At 50.1% G+C, this 22,422-nt stretch overlaps 1 protein-coding gene across 1 annotated transcript in view; it reads left to right on the plus strand.

Annotated features, from left to right (window-relative positions):
- Nucleotides 1-1,121: 1,121 nt before the first annotated feature.
- LOC115533489 (F-box-like/WD repeat-containing protein TBL1X) overlaps nt 1,122-22,422 on the plus strand; it is a 34,990-nt gene continuing 13,689 nt past the window's right edge. Inside the window, exons 1-12 of the mRNA XM_030344031.1 lie at nt 1,122-1,440; nt 14,962-15,066; nt 15,683-15,828; nt 16,805-17,033; nt 18,176-18,308; nt 18,980-19,121; nt 19,226-19,289; nt 19,413-19,510; nt 19,643-19,703; nt 19,910-20,031; nt 20,678-20,752; nt 21,148-21,299. Coding sequence (XP_030199891.1) covers nt 15,009-15,066; nt 15,683-15,828; nt 16,805-17,033; nt 18,176-18,308; nt 18,980-19,121; nt 19,226-19,289; nt 19,413-19,510; nt 19,643-19,703; nt 19,910-20,031; nt 20,678-20,752; nt 21,148-21,299 — 1,280 coding nt within the window. The 5' untranslated portion in view covers nt 1,122-1,440; nt 14,962-15,008. The remainder of the gene's footprint in view (nt 1,441-14,961; nt 15,067-15,682; nt 15,829-16,804; nt 17,034-18,175; nt 18,309-18,979; nt 19,122-19,225; nt 19,290-19,412; nt 19,511-19,642; nt 19,704-19,909; nt 20,032-20,677; nt 20,753-21,147; nt 21,300-22,422) is intronic.

The raw sequence follows: 22,422 nt of genomic DNA on the forward strand, positions 1-22,422 counted from the left end.
TGCACATTCAGCAAGAATGTTGTATGCTAAATGAAAGTAGCGTTTTAAATACAATCTTTGGAGCTTGATTACAACCCAAGTAACAAGCAGGTGCCTAATTTGACAGAATATTTATGTGACAATGGTCGGTTTTGTAAACTTAACAAAGACAAATCGGTATTATGTATAGGCCAACTACGTTTTATATTTTAAATAAGCGGTGCGCAAATACATCCAGGTATACGGTAACCAGAGGAATGTGTCACACCAATGTGGAGCCGTAATGATGTCAACTTGTTATTTACTTTCCAAATCTGAATGACTGAGCAGGGCGAAAGGAGAATTAATCAGCCACTATGTGACCGGCCAGGCGCAAAACACAGCGTTTCGGTTGGGGGAGGGGAGCCGGCTCAGAGGCCACTTCGCGCTCGGGTTTGCGTTTAGCGAAGATCTCCGCTACTGAAGCCGTAAAAACAGCGCTATTATTACGCCAACACTAAAGCAAGGTTATCCGTCTTTTCTCGGGAAAACGATAAACTATAGTCGACGTTCTGTAGGTTGTTCCGCCCAATGAACGCCCGTTATATCATGCTTCCACCAACAATTATATAAATATAAAATATCTAACTACTATTCTGGAATGTGAATTTAGAAACGTTATCGGTGGGCTCACAACATTTGTTCATTATGTAAATAGCATTCTTTTTTATAAAGTGCTGTTTTGTTAACACCCTTCCAAAGTTACAAATATAACGCATATTGTTGCTCTTACAATACTCAATGACGTCCGAATTAGTCAGTTAAAATAAATGATCAGGTTTAAGGTCAGTCATCACCACTACTCTCTCTCTCTCTCTCTCTCTCTCTCTCTCTCTCTCTCTCTCTCTCTCTCTCTCTCTCTCTCTCTCTCTCTCTCTCTCTCTCTCTCTCTCTCTCTCTCTCTCTCTCTCTCTCTCTCTCTCTCTCTCTCTCTCTCTCTCTCTCTCTCTCTCTCTCTCTCTCTCTCTCTCTCTCTCTCTCTCTCTCTCTCTCTCTCTCTCTCTCTCTCTCTCTCTCTCTCTCTCTCTCTCTCTCTCTCTCTCTCTCTCTCTCTCTCTCTCCTCCCCCCCCCCCCCCCCCCCCCCATGAGTCGCTGCTGTCTCTCCACCTTCCCTTCAGAAGGCTGGGACTCCGGGAGAGAGCGAGCGTGTTTTGGTCGTCACTTACACACGGCGGCTGACTCGAGTCAATAAACCGCGTGCGTGAGCGTGTGAACACATTATATGCATAAACCCCCACACCGCCCCCCTCACCCCTAACAAAGTCGACAGCGTGATTAAACCCGCGGTGGGAACTTGAGATATGATCATAATAATAACCAGCGAAATGGGAGGAAAGTCGTCGCTGGCTCGCTGAAGTTGGAGGTGCCGCTCGTGGAAGAGGAAGAGCTGGCCGACACCACGAGCTCACTCTGGTACAAAGGTAAGCAGCACGAGCTCTCGCTTTTACTATCGACGCTTTTTTTACGCAGACGTCAGAAGAAATTCGTGCGTTTATTCGGGGGAACGCGTGAGGTAATTATGTTTCGTAAAATGAGTTATTGTTGCGATGGTTACGTTTTCACCGGCACGCGAAGCAAGCGGCACGAGCGCGTGCACACACACGCATACTCACACACACACACACACACACACACACACACACACACACACACACACACACACACACACACACACTAGAGACTTCACACGTGTGTGAAAACGAATGCCCTAGTTCCCGTTTTAACCTCTTTATTTGAAATAAAACTCGTACAACTGCTGTCGTTCTACTTCTGACATCAAAAGTAGATTTGCTGGCTACGTTGTAAATCATAACTTTTTGAAGATAGAAATAGACAACTTTGTGTTGGCTAATTGTGTGATGTTGACTATTTAACCCCGAAAGTATGGTATCAAAAAAGTAGCAATGGTCTCTTTGAACTGTGAATGGTGAGTAAAAGTGACATGGCAGTGATATGCTCCACTGTGCCATGCAGACTGCGCATGTGTAGTGGGGGGGAAGTGGTCTACATTTAACTGTACAAGATGTTGCTGTGGTTGGAAGAGTGTCACTTCTCAGGGTGCTGGTGGATGTCAGGAACAAAGATGGATGTCACGCGACTTCCTCCACTAGGTTATTGGGGCATCATGTTGGTCACATTTTCCTTCCCAACCATGTTTCTGAACTTAAGCTATTTTGCATATAAGATACAACTATAGGGCGCACAGAATAGTTGTCAACGGTTACACTAACATCCAAATGTGTATGATCAGCAAATATGTGGATGTATTAAGGCCTAAAGGAGAGATAAGGAAAATGGAAGGATGACAAACTAGCACAGACTAGAATTGGACTATACTCAACCCAAGGGCAGCTTTGTGTGATTGTTGTGTTCTCGAAAGCTGCGGTTGCGTGTCTTCGCTGTTGCTATTGGCCTACATCTCTAATTGGGGTATGGTGTCCCTTCCCTGGCCATGCCATAGTATCCCTCACATAGGGACATTAATACCAATAGCTCGGAGATCCGGGGGCGACCTTGGCACTGCTTTCATGGAAGTATGTTGACTTACCTTGAGGTTTTCACTCCAGTCATATCACCTTCCCTCCTCCCTTCCACCCTAGGGTTGGGAACTAGTGAATAGTTGAATCCATCAAGCATCGTTTTACAGCCTTTTTCTTAAGGCTTATCACCCCCTCTTTTATAAAAGATTGATTTGAATATGATAACATCTTCTAAAGACTATGGCCGTTTGATTTGAGCATGAGCAGTAAAGGCTTTAGTCACCGTCGTTTGGAAAATAGTTTGATTGCTCTCTGTTAGAGGAACAAAGCCGTTTTATTAGGGCCTAATTGGATGCCCTGGCCCGCTTTGTAGCTCTGTTCACTGTGGAAGGCTGCGGGCTCTTAGGGTTGTGGTGTTAAGTCTTTGGTAACTTTAACGTCTGGGTCTACAACCCGGTGTGGAGGGTGAGAACCTGATAGCGTGTAGACCTGGAGCCCGGCTACTCTTTAGGTGTTGATGTGTGCATGTGTTGCAGTTGTGTGGATAGTGTGTTGCGTGGATACTCTTTTGGGTGTTGCGTGGCTACTATTTTAGATTTTGCGTGGATACTATGTTCGTGTTGTGTGGCTACTTTTTTGATGTTGTGTGGCTACTATGTTCGTGATGTGTGGCTACTATGTTGGTGTTGTGTGGCTGCTATGTGCGTACTACTATTTTGATCAAATGCCTTCAAAAGAGGGGGGAAGGTGGTGTACGTCTGGATCGATTCCCTGGTGCGCTAAATGGATAACGTGATTGCCCACAAGGACAGTCGTCTTTTTTTCTCCCTCAGTGATAAGATTTGAAATGTACTCGCTCAACCTCTGCTCTCAGTGGTGGCTTCTGAAGCGATTGATGAGTCATCTCTCGGGATTGGCCTCAAGTCAGTCCTTTCACTTTGAGCCCAAATGGATTCTGGATAAGTAATCCAAGTACGCCCTCGAATGTGCCTCATTCACCCGCAGCCATCTTGGCACCATATTGGATCTTAACATTAGCCGGGTGGGGGAATGGATTCAGAATACAGTGTTCAGTTCCCCTGCCGACTGGAGATTAGTGCCAAGATGGCCGCGTGGTGAAGAAGGCTCCGAGCTGGTGCTTCTGGACGGGAGTGCGGTGCACATGGAGGTCCCACGGCAGTCCCAGGCGGTGTGTTGTGTTAGCCTTGGGGTTCAGCGTTCAGAGGTCGGTGGTGGATTCGCCGGCTGGGCATGGAGCTCCCATGCAGAGAGAGGCCAGCGTCAAAGCCGCCCTGCAGTTCACTATCTGACTTCCCAAATATTTCTGCAGCAGTATTTATTTATGATAGCTACTCCACCCCCACCCTTAAAAAAGAAAAAGCATGTAGTGTGTGTAGGCCGCATGCCAATTGGCAAATGAACATTCCCCTTGAAATAACAGCCTTCCTAAGTACTAACTGCTGCTCTAAGGATAGTGGTGTTTCTTTAAATTCTAGTTGGTTCCGATAATCATTCTTGCCTTGTGTGCTTTGACCTCATTGTTTGTTTGTGAGTCAAATGTGTAAGTGTAAGCCATTGACGGCACACTACAATCAAGTCATCATCTTTCGCTGTGTGTGTAGTCCTTTGTATGATCAGGCCTCTATCAATTTCAAGGAACATGGCAAAAGGAATCGATTTAATCTATTATACGTGTCAGGTTTTAAAGGAGGTATTTTTTAAGCCTTCAATATGGCCCTATGGCCTTGGATTGAAACCTGTACTTCCAAAGTATACTGAAAGCATTTGAGGCATCTGTTTGATGGTTTATCATCCAGGAATACATGCTAATCTATCTGTATTATTTGGTTGATAAAGATTATTATTTGGATTATTAAGGATGGTTGGCAATGTGTATAATGTAGACATATATGCAAAGGTAAAACCGTGATCTATCAATTCAGGGATACAATGATACCTCTTTTAAATATTTTGATTGTATGTTGTGCAATCTAGATAACCGTTTCTATTTCCCAACCAGCGCTGACGATACGCTCTCAAAGAATGAAAGCAAATCTCAAGTGACTGGAGGCGTTCTGTTGGCGACCTTGGCAAAGTGCAGTCAGGGGTTTCGTTATCTCGTCGCTGTGGAGGAAAGGCCTTGGAACGGAGGCTTGGAGATCTGCTGCGTGTGTGAGCCGACTATACAGAACGCCACCGTGCTGCGGGCCCGGCAGAGGAACAGCACGGCAGTGGTCCCTCGGTACGCTGTACAGTGTGGAACCTGTGTTGGCATTGAGCTCCTCACGGTGACTCGCATACCACACAATCACCGGCATGGACGGTGGCCAAGTCAGGAGTGCTGTTCGAACAACGCCACTAGATATATCCGTAAATCATTACACAAGGAGTTTGTTATTCATTCGCCAGATTGGACGAAGAGGGCAGAATGATCGGGAGGGAGGGTGTGTCTGGTCTGCCAAGGAAAGTGTGAATTACTATTTAGATTAAGACCGGTTTTTGGTTTTCCTCGCCTTGTACTTCAATGTTGATCTATGTCACGATCTGATGAGCAACAATTATGTGTCTTGGATTGTCATGAAATGTTTTTCATTCTGTATTTGTTGACTTTGTTCTGGAAGAAACCACATCTTTCCAGAGAGTGTGGCGGTATTTAAAGTGGGTTACAGTACCGTTTTGTCTTCCTTTCCTCCAATATTCCCAACATGGTCCAAGGGCCTGGGGTTTGGCCCAGGAAGCCGTTCTAGTCAGCAGTCCGCAGTGTTCCTTGGCCTCCATGTTTGGTGTGCATGTGATGGATGTTAGGATCATTGTCCTGCGGGAAAATGAATCCCCTCCAAGCCAGAAGGGCAGGCCTCCCCAGACTAGACTTCTCTTTGGTCATTGTGATCCTGAACAAGGGAAGCAACTGTAAAACGAGCTGTGACTGCATCTGTGATAAATGGAAAACCTCCTCAAATAGATGAACCATTTCTATCATGGTGTTTTGTGGTATTGGTTGTCTCTGTTGTAGCCCTTAACGTTTTGATTGAAACAGGCCATTTCTGCAAGGCTTCCACTGTGAAGATTCTGTGTCTTTGGTGGATGCAGAGCAGTTGGCCTGGTCTTGCTTTGGATGGAAATAACTCGGTTTGTGGAAATCTGTTTTAAACCACCCCTTTTTAGACATGCTCAATTTAGCAACAGTTAGCTGCTGGCACTGACGAGAACATTTACTCTCGTTTGGTTTCACTTTGGCATATTTCCTTCACGTTATGATTTTAGAAAATAATTCGGCTTTGAAATAGTCCCGTTTTCCTAAGTGATTCTATATGCGTTGGCTAATGCGGGTATATAGAGGTCCCAAAGAGTTTGCGTCAAAAGCGTCAAATCAAATCCATTGTAGGGCACTGAATATTGGAACTACTTAATTTATATCCAACTACCCTTTTGTGTGTGTGTGTGTGTGTGTGTGTGTGTGTGTGTGTGTGTGTGTGTGTGTGTGTGTGTGTGTGTGTGTGTGTGTGTGTGTGTGTGTGTGTGTGTGTGTGTGTGTGTGTGTGTGTGTCACACACTGCCCCCTGATGAGGGACGCGCACGCCTGTTGAAGGGAAGCCATTGTGTGTAGCCGGCGGGTCGTGTTACCTGCATGTGCCTCGTGAATCCCAGGTATGGTTCAGAATGAAGATCAGCCTTCAGAGAGGGAGAGAGAGAGAGTCTGGCAGAGAGACACAGGCAGACACAGAGAGGGGGAGACTCTCTCTCTCTTTGCTGTGGCATGAGCAGCTGTTGACGTGGGAGAGGCAGGATCTTCTGGTCGCCATAGCAACAGTTTTATAACCTATGTTAGTGTATCAATGTGTGCCGCTCCGTATTCCTGCAATGCTCCAGATCTTGGACGAAAACATAAATACAAAAACCTTGGCCGTTGGTTGTAATGTGTGTGTGTGTGTGTGTGTGTGTTGGTGAGGCTGGTACATTTCCAGATAGAGATCATAGATAATAAAAAGTATTATTAGCACAGAATAATCATTCAGCCATTTACAAGGTACGTGGAACATGATTTCGTTCTGATCTATTCATATCGTTTATGAATGTCCTGTTCTCGTGGGACCAGTTTAGCCCCCCGTGTAGGCTAGACTCATGGCGCAATATCATCATGCTACATAATGGGATTAAATATGCAAACCTCAGTGGCTTCATCTAGTTTTAGTGGCCTAGATTTGAAGCGCCTAATTCATTAAACAAACATTATACTGAGTATTTGTTGTCCACACAAACACACACACAAATGAATTATTGAACAGCAAATGGGTTCCTTTGTTCAGGACGTGTCTACGGCCGGCTGGACTCGATTGAACCTGGAGGTAGGACTGGAGCTCACACAGAGAGATCTATTGGCGTTATTAAAATGCAGCGCACATGCTTTTGGTCGACGGGCGGCTTCCTGCTTTACTGTGCATGCGAGTAGAACAAAAGAGATCTGTGAGGTAATTCTGTTGCAATACGCATTATATATTGAGCAATGCAACCTCTTATTTTTTTTCTCAGTGTCCCGAACATCCCATCCTCTGAGTATTCACCCTCCTGCTTCTCGGAACGAGGAGCAGAGCGCTGACCGCCCTGCACTTCTGAACCACACGTACAAGAGGGCTTTGAAGATTGGGAAATATCCCTTTTTTTTTTTTTGATATTGAGAAATGTATTAACGGTAATGCCCTGACGCACTCTTCGTTAACCAATTACCAGTGGAGAGCGGCGTGTAGACCAGTGTGACTCCACCGCTCACCAAGCGATCAGTCAGGTGACCCACGTGAAGCTCGCTCCACGGCGAGGGGGCACTTGGTTTCCCGCCTTGATGAGACTCATCTCTTGTGCACCAGCGAGAACATTCAGTTCTTTGGTGGGGGATGGGCGGGCGAGGAGATCGTCAATTGTGTTGCAAACAACGTCCTCTTTTATAGTCTTTCTGGTGGACTGGTCCAGATCATTCTGTGGTTTCTCCCCCCCCCCGTCCATTGCTCTCCACCTGAGTGTATTTGTGTTTTTCGGGGGGTGTTTCGCCGTAATCTGATCTCTGAAGGCAGTCTCACAGGAAGTGGAGACGGGGCGATGGTTGGGCGCGTAGCGCTGGGCGGTCGATGGCTGGTGATAAGAACCCCGCGTGGTGCGTTGTCTTCAACATTCCTCCCACGTTGCTAAGCCCCACAGCCTGCTGACGGCCTTTTGGCGGTTATGGGGGAGGGGGGGAGAGGGAGGGAGAGAGAGAGGGGGAGAGAGGGAGGGAGAGGGAGAGGGAGAGGGAGAGAGAGAGAGAGAGAGAGAGAGAGAGAGAGAATATGCTTGTGGGGGGATTGTCATTTTCTATTAGATGCTAATGGCTTTCGGCGGCCGAAAGGATCATAGTTCCGCCGTGGGTCGGTGGTGGAGGAGCGAATGCCACCAAACACCTCCCCCTCCTAGTGATCCTTCCTTCCCTTCCCCCTCTCCTCCTCCCCCAGAGGGGGGCTTGGGGGAAGGGTTCGGGGGAACACCCCGTCTCCTGCACCGTGCTTTGGTTAAACAAAAGAATGTACATTAAGCGTGTTTCCATGGGACCCATCGCGGCGTTGCCGGGCTGTGTTTTACGCATTGCTACATCGAACCCGGCCGGGTTCTCACCGGCGGCGGGGATGATGCAACGCTCACACTGGGCGGGGAGGGAGTGAGGAGGCGGTCTTCTGTAAGGGCGTTAGGCCCGCTGTTGTCACTGGGCTCGTGGGATCATGGCATCGTGGCGGTACTGGGTGAACCGCTCACTCACTCACCCACTCGTATCCAACACAGCGTCTGCTCGAGAGAGAGAGAGAGAGAGAGAGAGAGAGAGAGAGAGAGAGAGAGAGAGAGAGAGAGAGAGAGAGAGAGAGAGAGAGAGAGAGAGAGAGAGAGAGAGAGAGAGAGAGAGAGAGAGAGAGAGAGAGAGAGAGAGAGAGAGAGAGAGACTCTCTCTGTCAAACAGCCGGCAGGCAGCAGAAGAACACGCTTGCCAGCCCCGCGGCTCGTATGTGAGAAGTGTTCCCCCCCCCACCCCCCCCCCCCCCGGACTACCCCCCCCTCCCCCCAGCCTTCTGACCTATATCGAGGGCGCTAAATGACTCATTCAGAAAGGAGAGGAATAAATGAACAAGCGGTTGTTGTGGCTACCTGCTTCTAGGTTCATTATTCATCTCGTCCTCGTCCTCCCCCCCATGCCTCCCCCCCTCCCCCCTTCCTCCCCCCCACTTCCACATCCCCTCCCCCACCGCCGAGCCCCCACCCTTCAGCCCCAACCAAAGGCTTCAAAGGCGGGTTTTACTCAGCAGAGCAGTTCAAGAGAAAATGGCTGCTGTTTCCAGGTCTTGTTTGCACATCTGTCTGGGGGTGACTGTTCAGGAGAAAATGGGCTCCCGCCATGCGAGAATAGAATGCAGTGCTGCCTCGTCCTGCTCATTCGGAGCAGCTCTCTCTCCCGCTGCTGGTCTGCTGGTGTTTGGATTTGTCCAATATTTTCGGAATATCTATCGTTTTATATTCTGTTTTGTGCGTGAATGTCATGGATGAGCTTTGGGATCTTGGTTTGATGCTAAAAAAACAATTGACCAAAGTCTAACCGGGCCTTTAGTGTATCTTATTAACCGAAGCACACTATGACTTCCCTTTTTTAGAAGAATATTTTATCATTCCGATTCAGAGTTCTACTCTATCAACCCCGGCGGAAAGTGTTTCCATTACCAGGGGTCGTCTAAAAATAGATACGTGCAAGTATTGCACGTGTATTTATACAATGGGAGATGAGTTGAAGAAGCACTCATAGCTATGAGCAGGATGACGTATCTCCAAGCAGAAGGAGTAATTATCACAGGATACAAAGGATGAATGTGCTGCCAAGCGTAGGGTTGATTGGATCTCGTCGAAGTGGGGGACACACCAGCTAGCCAGCTGTGGGTTAACCCACTACAGGCTGTGAGGGGGAGGGGAAGCTGTCATGATGCCATGGTTAAGGAAACATGTCATGATGTTATTGGTACAAACGTTAAGCCCGCCTGCATCGTCATCATCTTTGGTTCAGCGATGGAGAGTTGTGGGTTTTTAGATTGAAAGCGAGTCCGCGTTGTAAAAGGGCAGGATGTGGTTGGAGTTTGATTCCAAGACAAAGGGTTCTCGGTCGTCACCATCAATCCACACAGTTCTGTAGGCAGGTTTGGCCGAGCTGTGACCCCTACTGGTCCTAAAATGAGTCTTGGAGTCGAGTCATTACAATATATAAAGGCGCCTGCTTAATGACTCGACGGTCAAACAGTGCCCTGCCTAAGTGAACAGTAGAACTATATGACTGTTGTGTTTCGAATGCAATGGTTAAACCCCTGCTATGTCAGGTTGTTGGTTTAAAGGGTCCTTGTGGTGGTCCTTGAGTGAACATCTCGTGCTCTACGGCTGAACAAAGGATTTGAGGAATGCTTCTGCCATCGTAAATAATGAATGGGTGGGGATGATGGAAATCGGCCAACACGCGCCATTTCCTTCACACCCGCTCTTCAAATATGCCGTTGGGCTCGGAGTCTATTTTAGAAGCAGCTCGCTGAAAACGGAGTGGGGGCTGGCGTTTTCGGTTTCCACAGGTCCATGCATGACTAATGCTGTTTACGTGCCCTAGTTCGGCTACAGCCTGTATCTCGCTGTGAGGGGTGATCTTGCCAGGGAGCCCGTACTACACTCTAGGCTGTTAAGTAATTGTTGTCGTTAAGTAACGGTGTGCAGGCCAGGCACTCGGGCTCGGGCCCCTGTGACCTCCGGGGGCCACAGATGGGCTCCTTGTCGCCTCCCAGCAGGGGGCCGTTTAGGCTTCGTTTAGACGTCACCCAAATGGCTCGGTCGATGGATAGTTGTGTTTGTTCTTGGGTATTTATTCAGGCCGGGGCTGGAATCCGGAGGACTGTCAGCGTTGATGCTGCTGTACTTTACAGAGGGGACCGTGGGGGCATATTGTCTTAGCTTTGTGTTCATACTGACTGTTGAGAGTGAGAGGGAACAGGGCTTCAACATCGTAATGCATCACAAGGTCAGTTCCACTGTGCTTCCAACATGGACCGTCCTGCTGTGCCTCCTGTGCTTCCGATCCATTTTGAAGCACGGTAGCCCTGGATTGTGATGTTTATTATTGTCCTGTTGGTATCAATGTTCATTAATTGTTAATTTGGTCATTTATCTCAGTGATATGCCATTATGGGGAGACGTGGCTGTGTTTGAATCTGTCCCAGCGTTTTATCATGCAGGACGTGGCAAAACAAAGTTCTGCTTGGCTTAGGTTACAGTATATTTACGTTGGTTTAGGGTTTGACGGTGCTACAACTCTCTTGAGTCCTCTCAATATGACAGAGTATCGCCAATAAAAGATCCAATGATGCATTGGGATGGGCAAACCCTCTAAGAACTTTAGATGGTGCCTCAATTTTTGGTGGTAGCAAATAAATGTTGCTCTTTTATTTTATGTTCGGTATTCTCTTTAATATCTTCCGTGTGATAGTGTGTTGGCGTCCCATCGCGGGCGTACGGGACGATGAAGTGGAATCACTGATCACACGACAGCTACTTTGCAAAACAAGTTGTGTCTTCGTTAACAGACGTCATACACGTCTCCTACTATCCAAAACATAAGGTCCTGCACAAAGGACCATCCTAAAATAGAATTCATGGCGGATATATTCTTTGAACACACATCTCGGTCCCCTCTGGAAGCAACGAGGCAGAACCCCATGCCTTCTGTCACTGGTTTCAGCAGCCTTCTGATGTGAAATGTGTCCCGTCCCTTCATACCAAGCCCACTAGGCTCCCGTCCCGGTGGCTAAACCTCGGAGTCCATTCGCAGTGAAGGGTTGGCTCCTTTTTGTGGCCGATTCCCCGAAAGAAGAGTTTGATTCTCTTTCTTGGAGGGTGTGGTCGCGTAATTGCTGGTTTTTCTATCAAACCCATCTGACGCTGCGATTTACAACCATGGCGGACGCAGTGCTGGGGGGCGGACTCCCCCTCACACAACCTCTCCATTATGTCGCCGCTGGCTTGGCGATGGCTGCTCTCTGCTGCAGTGTGGCCGCGGGCCCGCTCCGTCACTCCATGTCTCATGGGACGACGATGGGACACGCTGTGGCCTACCAGAGCCTCCCGGGGTGGAGCTGGAGAGCCTGGAACGGGTTCGATTCCATTAAGAAGGCGCTGTGTGTACCCTTTAGTGTTCTTGGCTGGATGTGTCCTCTCTGTTCTGAGGGGGAGTCATACCCTTGGCATGCCCGTGTGTGTTTCTTGGTATACGACCACGCTGGTCATCAAACCGTACAATGGAGCGAAACACGTGACTCAGACTCCCCAGGGGACCGTGAAGACGGTGGTGCTCTCCGGTACTGCAGGCACGAGCCTCGGCCCTTCATTGTCCTCCCTCTGCTGCCTGTCAGTGAGACGTTGATTGGCAGTCATGTCCCGATGTAACAGAAGGACCGGCCCTCTAGATACCTCACGCTCTGATTGCGCTCCAGAGCGAGCCCCCGTCCGGGGCCTGGCGCTCGGTGCGGCCGGCCCCCCTCTGGAAGAATGGCCCTCGGTCGCAGGAGTAAATAATTCACGTGGGGCGGCGTGCCTGCTGGTAATTGGCACAGCGCGGTTCCGTGTGCTTTGCCCCGGTTCCCGCTTGTTGCCACGCTACCGGAGGGGAACCTGAGTGGGTCCTTTAAGGCGGTGGAGGAGTGCTCCAGGCATCCTTCGCTCTGTTCCAACTCTGCGCTCTGTGGCGGAGGCCCGTCCAGCCGTGGTTTCATAGACGCTCCTCGCTTCATGTTGCTCCTCTCCAAGTGGATTAGAGTCAAACCTTAAACCTTAAACCTTCACCGTTATAATGTGGTTTGCAGCTGTTCTTGTGTTCCCTTTTGTGTACACATTACTAACGATGGGTCCTTTAGTTCCTTTAGAACAAATGATTGATTATCCTCAATCATGGATGGTCAATACTTTGATAATCATCGTTATAGCTCCAGGTTATTCCAGAGACTCATGTTGTGGTCTCTCTAGCCTCTCGTTGTTCTCCAGGTTATTCCAGAGACTCATGTTGTGGTCTCTCTAGCCTCATCTCATTGTTCTCCAGGTTATTCCAGAGGCTCATGTTGTGGTTTCTCTAGCCTCATCTCATTGTTCTCCAGGTTATTCCAGAGACTCATGTTGTGGTCTCTCTAGCCTCTCATTGTTCTCCAGGTTATTCCAGAGACTCATGTTGTGGTCTCTCTAGCCTCATCTCTTTGTTCTCCAGGTTATTCCAGAGACTCATGCTGTGGTCTCTCTAGCCTCATCTCATTGTTCTCCAGGTGATTCCAGAGACTCATGTTGTGGTCTCTCTAGCCTCTCATTGTTCTCCAGGTTATTCCAGAGACTCATGTTGTGGTCTCTCTAGCCTCATCTCATTGTTCTCCAGGTTATTCCAGAGGCTCATGTTGTGGTTTCTCTAGCCTCATCTCATTGTTCTCCAGGTTATTCCAGAGGCTCATGTTGTGGTTTCTCTAGCCTCATCTCATTGTTCTCCAGGTTATTCCAGAGACTCATGTTGTGGTCTCTCTAGCCTCTCATTGTTCTCCAGGTTATTCCAGAGACTCATGTTGTGGTCTCTCTAGCCTCATCGTTGTTCTCCAGGTTATTCCAGAGACTCATGTTGTGGTCTCTCTAGCCTCTCGTTGTTCTCCAGGTTATTCCAGAGACTCATGTTGTGGTCTCTCTAGCCTCTCATTGTTCTCCAGGTTATTCCAGAGACTCATGTTGTGGTCTCTCTAGCCTCATCTCATTGTTCTCCAGGTTATTCCAGAGACTCATGTTGTGGTCTCTCTAGCCTCATCTCTTTGTTCTCCAGGTTATTCCAGAGACTCATGTTGTGGTCTCTCTAGCCTCTCGTTGTTCTCCAGGTTATTCCAGAGACTCATGTTGTGGTCTCTCTAGCCTCATCTCATTGTTCTCCAGGTTATTCCAGAGACTCATGTTGTGGTCTCTCTAGCCTCATCTCATTGTTCTCCAGGTTATTCCAGAGACTCATGTTGTGGTTTCTCTAGCCTCATCTCATTGTTCTCCAGGTTATTCCAGAGACTCATGTTGTGGTCTCTCTAGCATCTCGTTGTTCTCCAGGTTATTCCAGAGACTCATGTTGTGGTCTCTCTAGCCTCTCGTTGTTCTCCAGGTTATTCCAGAGACTCATGTTGTGGTCTCTCTAGCCTCATCTCATTGTTCTCCAGGTTATTCCAGAGACTCATGTTGTGGTCTCTCTAGCCTCATCTCATTGTTCTCCAGGTTATTCCAGAGACTCATGTTGTGGTCTCTCTAGCCTCATCTCATTGTTCTCCGGGTTATTCCAGAGACTCATGTTGTGGTCTCTCTAGCCTCTCGTTGTTCTCCAGGTTATTCCAGAGACTCATGTTGTGGTCTCTCTAGCCTCTCGTTGTTCTCCAGGTTATTCCAGAGACTCATGTTGTGGTCTCTCTAGCCTCTCGTTGTTCTCCAGGTTATTCCAGAGACTCATGTTGTGGTCTCTCTAGCCTCTCATTGTTCTCCAGGTTATTCCAGAGACTCATGTTGTGGTCTCTCTAGCCTCATCTCTTTGTTCTCCAGGTTATTCCAGAGACTCATGTTGTGGTCTCTCTAGCCTCTCGTTGTTCTCCAGGTTATTCCAGAGACTCATGTTGTGGTCTCTCTAGCCTCTCGTTGTTCTCCAGGTTATTCCAGAGACTCATGTTGTGGTCTCTCTAGCCTCTCGTTGTTTTCCAGGTTAATCCAGACTCATGTTGTGGTCTCTCTAGCCTCTCATTGTTTTCCAGGTTAATCCAGACTCATGTTGTGGTCTCTCTAGCCTCTCGTTGTTCTCCAGGTTATTCCAGAGACTCATGTTGTGGTCTCTCTAGCCTCTCATTGTTTTCCAGGCTAATCCAGACTCATGTTGCGGGCCCCGGCCTCTCACTCTGTCTGTTGTCGTCTCTGTGCAGAGGAGCCGTTTCAATATCCTCCCTGTTCCCCGGGCCTGGCCGGCCAATCTCACACCACCTGCCGCTGTGCCGTGCCAAACGGTCACAGACACCAGTGTTTAGCACCAGAGCATTTCAGACTCAATGTATTTCTTTGAGAACCGGTTTTGAAGTACCGCTCTGCTGCTTGGTCCGAGCCCCTATAGGTGGGTTCTGGGGGCGAAGGTGGTAGACGTCAGACCAGACCATAAAATGGACGGCAAACCAAAAGAGTGTGTGTGTGTGTGTGTGTGTGTGTGTGTGTGTGTGTGTGTGTGTGTGTGTGTGTGTGCGCATCAGAAACACATAGAGCACATGTCACAACAGTGCCTCTCAGCTCGGTCCACCTGAACAGCCTAATGTTGGAAGAGTCTCTCATCGCTCCCAGAACGGCCAGCACCACGCTAACCTCTCCCCCCCCCCCCCCTCTACCTTGTCTCCCCAGGGTGAGCCAAGCCTTCCTGCGTGCCGCCTGCCAGCTGCCCGACTAAAATGAGTATAACCAGCGACGAGGTGAACTTCCTGGTGTACAGATATCTTCAGGAGTCAGGTACAGACACACAGACACACACGGTGAAATCTTCTAGATTAAAGGAAGATGTGTCCTGAGTTCTTTGTTATGGGGTCTCTGTGTTATTCCTTCAACGTTGAAACGTCGGGAGTAGGGTTGCGTCTTCTAACAAAGATCGCACCACCTCATGTCTTCAGTGACATGAGAACGACGCGCGAGCCACAGCGCCCCTCTGTTCGGTTCTGGGGCCCGCCATGGTTTGTTTTGTGGCTCGGAATGCAGGATACTGTAAACATCTCTACTCCAGGTTGATTTGAATCCGGAGGCCACGCCCATCCACTCTGAAAGCAGAGCGGCGAGGACGTCTGCATTCTGCCGATTGAAAATGGACGCTGCCTTGTACACATCTTAAATGTGTCACCGTAAACATGTCGACGATTACATTAGCCATGTTAGACGTTGTCGGCACAAAGGACGCGTCTCTCTCCGGCTGCAGCTCGTTTCTCACCCTTGGGGTGGGGGGGGGGGGGGGGGGGGGGGGGGGGAGGGGTTAAGCCCCGCCCCCACTCGGATGTTTGTGCTGCGTTTGTTTGTGTACAACCCAGGTTTTTATTTGGCTCTCTCCCGCCGCCTAATTAATTCGATTTGGCTGCAGGTTTCTCCCACTCAGCTTTCACCTTTGGCATCGAGAGCCACATCAGCCAGTCCAACATCAACGGAACGCTGGTGCCCCCTGCTGCCCTGATCTCCATCCTGCAGAAGGGCCTCCAGTATGTGGAGGCGGAGATCAGCATCAACGAGGTGAGGAGGATGGAGGAGGTGTCCTCAAGGAGGTCCTCAGACATGCTGTGACGCTGTACACCCACCCAGACAGGAAGGACAATATAATTATTGGATGGAAATGCAGATATCGTGGCTTTTTGGCCCTTTCACTGACTCAAGGATGTCAATTTTTTTTATGGCATTTAATTAAAGTAGAATGTTCTCCTGGGGTTTAAAGGACCAAACTTGTCTGGGTGATTATAGCAGCGTAGGTGTCTCTCCTGGCTTCACTTAAACCCAAACTCGCCAAGAGATTCGGTAGAAAACGATCTGTTGTTCTGATTCTGCCAATGGGCGTGCCTCTTCCAAACCTAAACAATCAGCTGAGGTACTTTGGCTCATTGACTGCAGGGGAGAACCAGTGGCTCACTCCCACTAAGGCTCTCCAGCAGAGTCAGCACCACACAGTGATGGGGACAAACGATGTTGTGAGGCATGTCTCTTTGACCAGGAGAGGCTCTGTTTAATCAGCCAGGCCGCTAATGGAGGCCTCGCCGCAGGCCCGCTGTGGATGGTTCTAGAGCTGTTCCAATAATCACATTTCGATCGCCATTTCGATTTCCGAACAATCTCCAAACTAATATGAGAATAATAATAGAATAATTTTGAAATAGTATTTTTTTCTTTTTATATTATTATATGATTATTCATTAAATAAAATGTTTTATAGAAATTTCAAAGATGAACAGTTGGTCTTTATGTCCGATTTGAACATTTTCTATTCTATTTTTTTTAAAAATATTTTTTAAGGAGAAAATTTCAAAGTTCTCAGTTGCAAGTTTTTCAAATTCTAAAAGAATCGTTTGAATAATCGTGATCACAATTTCAATTCCTTAATCAAGCAGCCCTAGATGGTTCTACTATAACTCAACAATCGCACTGAACACCCTGACTCACCTGTGCTATAAGAGTCACCTCACCACGGCGTTGTCCCGCCCCCCCCCCTCTCTCTCAGGACGGCACGGTGTTTGACGGGCGGCCCATCGAGTCGCTGTCGCTCATCGACGCCGTGATGCCTGACGTGGTGCAGACGCGCCAGCAGGCGTTCCGGGACAAGCTGGCCCAGCAGCAGCAGGGGGGAGGGACCTGCACCATGGCCACGCCCAGTCCCGCCCACCAGGCCATGGCGCCCAAGAACGGAGAGATCCCGGTCAACGGCGAGGAGAACGGCACGCACGCCATGAGTGAGCGGGGAACCGGGGGGGCTCTGAGGGGCTTTGGTTTGGGAGGTTCTGGTTTATGATGGTTGGAAGAAGCTGGTATCTTACCAGACGCTGGTATCTTACCAGAAGCTGGTATCTTACCAGAAGCTGGTATCTTACCAGACGCTGGTATCTTACCAGATGCTGGTATCTTATCAGATGAGACCAAACAGTCTTGTAAGCGAGAGCAGGAACGGCCTGCGTTGGATGCAACAACAATTCAATTCAACTTTATTTGTATCACCCTTAATCACGGGTACGGTCTCAAAGGGCTCAACAGGCCATTTATTTATGACACCCCCCTGCCCCCCAGAGGGCAAGAAAAAACTCCCTGAATTGGCAAGGAAGTAATATGAGAAGTAACCCCTCCTTCCAGGGATGGTCTGGAGTGCATTGGGGGCCATGGTTGACACACGTACACACATGCAGGCAAAGCCTTTTAGATCGGTGACGCGGTGCTGGTTGGTGAACTGTAAAGAGGTTCAGAGTACAGCTGCTACAAGGCTGAAGTTGCAGCATATGTAAACATGATATCATCCCTGATATCATCCTAAGGCCCAATCCCATTTCTACCCCTTACCCCTTCCCCTTACCCCTCCCCCTTGTTTTGAAGGGGTAAGGGGTAGAAATGGGATTGGGGCTTAGGCCCAATCCCATTTCTACCCCTTAACCCTTCCCCTTACCCCTTCCCCTTACCCCTTCAAAACAAGTGGAAGGGGTAAGGGGTAGAAATGGGATTGGGCCTGTGTCTCAAGTTCCACAAATATGTCGTTACTCTGCGGGTTCCTCGAAAGGACAAACGGCCCCAGCAGATGATTAGGAGGGAGAAGGAGGAGGTGTAGCTGAGGCTAGAGTGTGTGGGAGGAGAGGGACGGCTGCAGAGATGGTTTACTGTGAGGATGCGAGGCTGAGAATAAATTAGGCCATCCATCAGGACTCGGCACTCATATTTACGCGTGGCACGGTGTCATTAGCATCGCGGTGTGTGTTCCGGCGGTGATCAGGCCTTTCAGATTAAGACGCATAAAAGCGTCTCCTCAGCTGAGGGACCGGTGTTGATATAGCAGTCAAAGCAGACCTCGTTAGCAGCTCGTTAACAGTGCGCGTCTGGCTGTCCCCCCCAGACCACCACGGGGAGCCCATGGACCTGGACCAGGACGTGGAGATCCCAGCCAGCAAGGCCACCGTGCTCCGGGGCCACGAGTCGGAGGTCTTCATCTGCGCCTGGAACCCGGTCAGCGACCTGCTGGCCTCTGGGTGAGCCTCCCTCCCTCCCTCCCTCCCTCCCTCCCTCCCTCCCTCCCTCCCTCTTCCTCTGTCTTGGTCTGACACCCTTCTCTCGGCTTGTCTCCCTTTCCCTCTCCCGTCTCTCTTTCTCCGGTCTGCCTCGGACTCTCTCACTATCATCGGTCTCGCACACTCGTCTCTCGTCCCTCTGTCTCCCCCTCTCTCGCTCTCCCCCTCTCTTTCTCCCTTGGTCTCCCCTCTCTTTCTATCAGTCATTATCCCTCTCTCTCCCCCCCCCTCTCTCTGTCTCCTTCCCTCTCTTTATATCTGTCTGTCTCCCCCCCCCCCCTCTCTCTGTCTCCTTCCCTCTCTTTATATCTGTCTGTCTCCCCCCCCCCCCCCCCCCCCCCTCTCTCTCCTCCTCCCTCTCTCTCTTTGTTCAGGGGAATCGTTTAAACCTCCATTCATTCCTCTCCTGTGAATCACAGTCCCCCTCTCCTCTGCCAGGACATTGTGCTCCACTGGGCTTCTTAAATGGCCGACCCATTTTCTGGGTCAGGAGACGGATCAATCGCGTCAGGGTTCTGCGGCGTGGGTCTAGGGGCCTGTGTTTATACACACGGGTTATAGTCAGGCGGTTCACACCGGTTCCACCGCGCGAGGCCTGACCCCTGACCCCGCTGTGTGTGTGCTTCCTCCAGCTCGGGGGACTCCACGGCACGGATCTGGGACCTGAACGAGATCGGCTCCTCCAGCTCCACCCAGCTGGTCCTGCGCCACTGCATCCGCGAGGGCGGCCAGGACGTCCCGAGCAACAAAGACGTGACCTCGCTGGACTGGAATGTGAGGACTCGCTCTCCCGGGCGCTGATCGCCATCCGCCCGCATGTCTGGCTGTCTGCGGCGAGCGGCACTAAAAAACTGAAACGCTCCTCTTTCCGTTCCCAGAGTGACGGGACGCTGCTGGCCACCGGCTCCTACGACGGCTTCGCACGGATCTGGACGAAGGACGGTGGGTCTGGGTGGATCTTAATCTGATCGGCGGAGTCGCGGGGACACCTGAGCCCCGTCTGTCTGAGCCCTCGCCGCTGTGCTCGTCCTCTAACGCCGCGGCCTGTGATCTGTCGTCCCTCAGGGAACCTGGCCAGCACGCTGGGACAGCACAAGGGGCCCATCTTCGCGCTGAAGTGGAACAAGAAGGGGAACTCTATTCTCAGCGCCGGTGTAGATAAGGTACTTCAATGAGACGTCACGTCTCGCCGCTGTCACGCTCGCTTCGGCGGAGACGACTCAACTCGCCGTGATTCGCCCCCGCTTTGATTTAATCGGACCGCTTTTTTTTCTTTTTTTTATTTCCCGTTCCAGACGACAATCATTTGGGACGCACACACAGGGGAGGCCAAGCAGCAGTTCCCCTTCCACTCAGGTGAGACGCACACAGACTCGCACGCAACACACACACACACACACACACACACACACACACACACACACACACACACACACACACACACACACACACACACACACACACACACACACACACACACACACACAGTATGTCTACTGTGGGGCCAAGGGCCCCTACCGGCCCTTGGCCTGGTTCAGGTCTAACCCATGTGACCCCCCCAGCCCCCGCCCTGGACGTGGACTGGCAGAACAACACCACCTTCGCCTCCTGCAGCACCGACATGTGCATCCACGTGTGCCGGCTGGGCAGCGACCGGCCGCTGAAGACCTTCCAGGGCCACACGGTGAGCATCACTTCCTCTTCCTGTTCCCAGGAGTGGCTCCGCCCAAGCCCTACCGCCTTGACCACGTGATTGGTCGGTCCTGTTGTACTCTGGTACCCTGAGCTGATTGGTCGGTCCTGTTGTGCTCTGTTACTCTGAGCTGATTGGTCGGTCCTGTTGTACTCTGAGCTGATTGGTCGGTCCTGTTGTACTCTGGTACCCTGAGCTGATTGGTCGGTCCTGTTGTGCTCTGGTACTCTGAGCTGATTGGTCGGTCCTGTTGTACTCTGGTACCCTGAGCTGATTGGTCGGTCCTGTTGTGCTCTGGTACTCTGAGCTGATTGGTCGGTCCTGTTGTACTCTGGTACCCTGAGCTGATTGGTCGGTCCTGTTGTGCTCTGTTACCCTGAGCTGATTGGTCGGTCCTGTTGTACTCTGTTACCCTGAGCTGATTGGTCGGTCCTGTTGTAGTCTGGTGCCCTGAGCTGATTGGTCGGTCCTGTTGTACTCTGTTACCCTGAGCTGATTGGTTGGTCCTGTTGTACTCTGGTACTCTGAGCTGATTGGTCGGTCCTGTTGTACTCTGGTACTCTGAGCTGATTGGTCGGTCCTGTTGTACTCTGGTACCCTGAGCTGATTGGTCTGTCCTGTTGTCTCCGCGCTGCAGAACGAGGTCAACGCCATCAAGTGGGATCCTTCAGGGATGCTGCTGGCGTCCTGCTCCGACGACATGACCCTGAAGGTGAGGACGCGCTCACAGAAATAAACAAACCAAAAAGTACAAATGTATGGTTCTTGTTTTGAAGGATTCCCCGAAACCAATCGATCACAAATGAGCCAAGAGCCAAAGGCAAAACGTTCTGCTACAGAGACGCGTGCGGTCGAGCAGAACAGACGTTCTCACAGAGCATTTCACCCCCTAATGGCTGACGGATGGCGGTGGCTTTCTGTAGCAAATTGCACTCAAATGACGGCTGTTAAATCTCCCTTACCGCATCTAAAACTCGTTTCTCTCTTCCCCCATCTTCTCCTCTGCTGTCCTTCCCTCCTCTCCTCTCCTCTCCTCTCCTCTCCTCTCCCTCCTCTCCTCTCCTCTCCCCCCTCCCCTCTCCTCCCCTCCTCTCCTCTCCTCCCCAGATCTGGAGCATGAAGCAGGAACAGTGTGTTCACGACCTTCAGGCCCACAGTAAGGAGATCTACACCATCAAGTGGAGCCCCACCGGGCCCAGCACCGGCAGCCCCAACGCCAACATCATGCTGGCCAGGTGGGTCCCCCCCCCCCCCCCCCAGTAACCCTACCCCCCCGCCTAAACCCTGCTCAGTCAGGCCTGGTTCTGGGCAAGCCTGCCGTTCTGCGGAGACACGTGAATGTAGAACTGCTGTGTTTAGCGCAGCATATGTTAAATATGTATAGATATCCGTCTGTGTCTCTTTCTCTCCAGAGCATAATTGCCTAAGAAATATTTTAAGGTACATCTTTTATTTGGAGCCAGAAATGCCCAAGTCATGACTTGGGTATATAGTGGTTATGAAAAAGCACTCTGATTGGCTTAGGACAGAGACAATGATGCGCAGTGAATCAGCAGTGTTGAGAGAGAAGAGTTAGGTTAGATATCACAATTTGGCGAAAATATGGCGATTATTCTACGAGGCTAAAGACACGTTTAGTTAAACGCACTGTGCTCTTCATAAGCCATAGATTTGAATTAAACTCTATTCCTTTTCATTATCTTTTATTTATTTGACTTCCACTGCGCGTGCCGCCCCAGGCGGTCTCGATCAGACGTGTCTGTGAATAACGCTGATGAGGCAGACGTGCTAATTGCAGACGGCCTCTGGTTCGTTATCGCCAGCCTTCAGCGGCACCCCGCGCCGCAGACGTTCGCACCGCGTCTGGCGCTTGAGAAACTCACACACATCGTTTGAATATTTCAGTACCACGTTATCAAAGTTTTGATGGCTCTTTCGCTTCCGTCTCTCTATGCAGTACACCAAATGATGCCTGCGAAATATTCAATTAAATTACAATTCTGTGGGGGCATTTCACAGGACAACCAATCCTCATGTTGTTTTGGCTTCAGAAACGACAATGATTTCCCAGAATAATGTTTTCCCCTCAAACACACTTTTATCTCAATTTGGGCCAATTTGGAAGACCTTAGATGCCTCAGTGTGTGTGTGTGTGTGTGTGTGTGTGTGTGTGTGTGTGTGTGTGTGTGTGTGTGTGTGTGTGTGTGTGTGTGTGTGTGTGTGTGTGTGTGTGTGTGTGTGTGTGTGTGTGTGTGAGAAACCATTAGACCCTCAGGGCTCAGTGAGTTCAGATGGATCTCATTATATGGAGACCTGAGGAGGGGGGGGGGGGGGGGGGGGGGGGGGGGGGGGGGGGGGGGGGGGGGGGGGGGGGGGGGGGGG

The sequence above is a fragment of the Gadus morhua genome, chromosome 20 (assembly GCF_902167405.1).
Source record: "Gadus morhua chromosome 20, gadMor3.0, whole genome shotgun sequence".
Classification (NCBI taxonomy): domain Eukaryota; kingdom Metazoa; phylum Chordata; class Actinopteri; order Gadiformes; family Gadidae; genus Gadus; species Gadus morhua.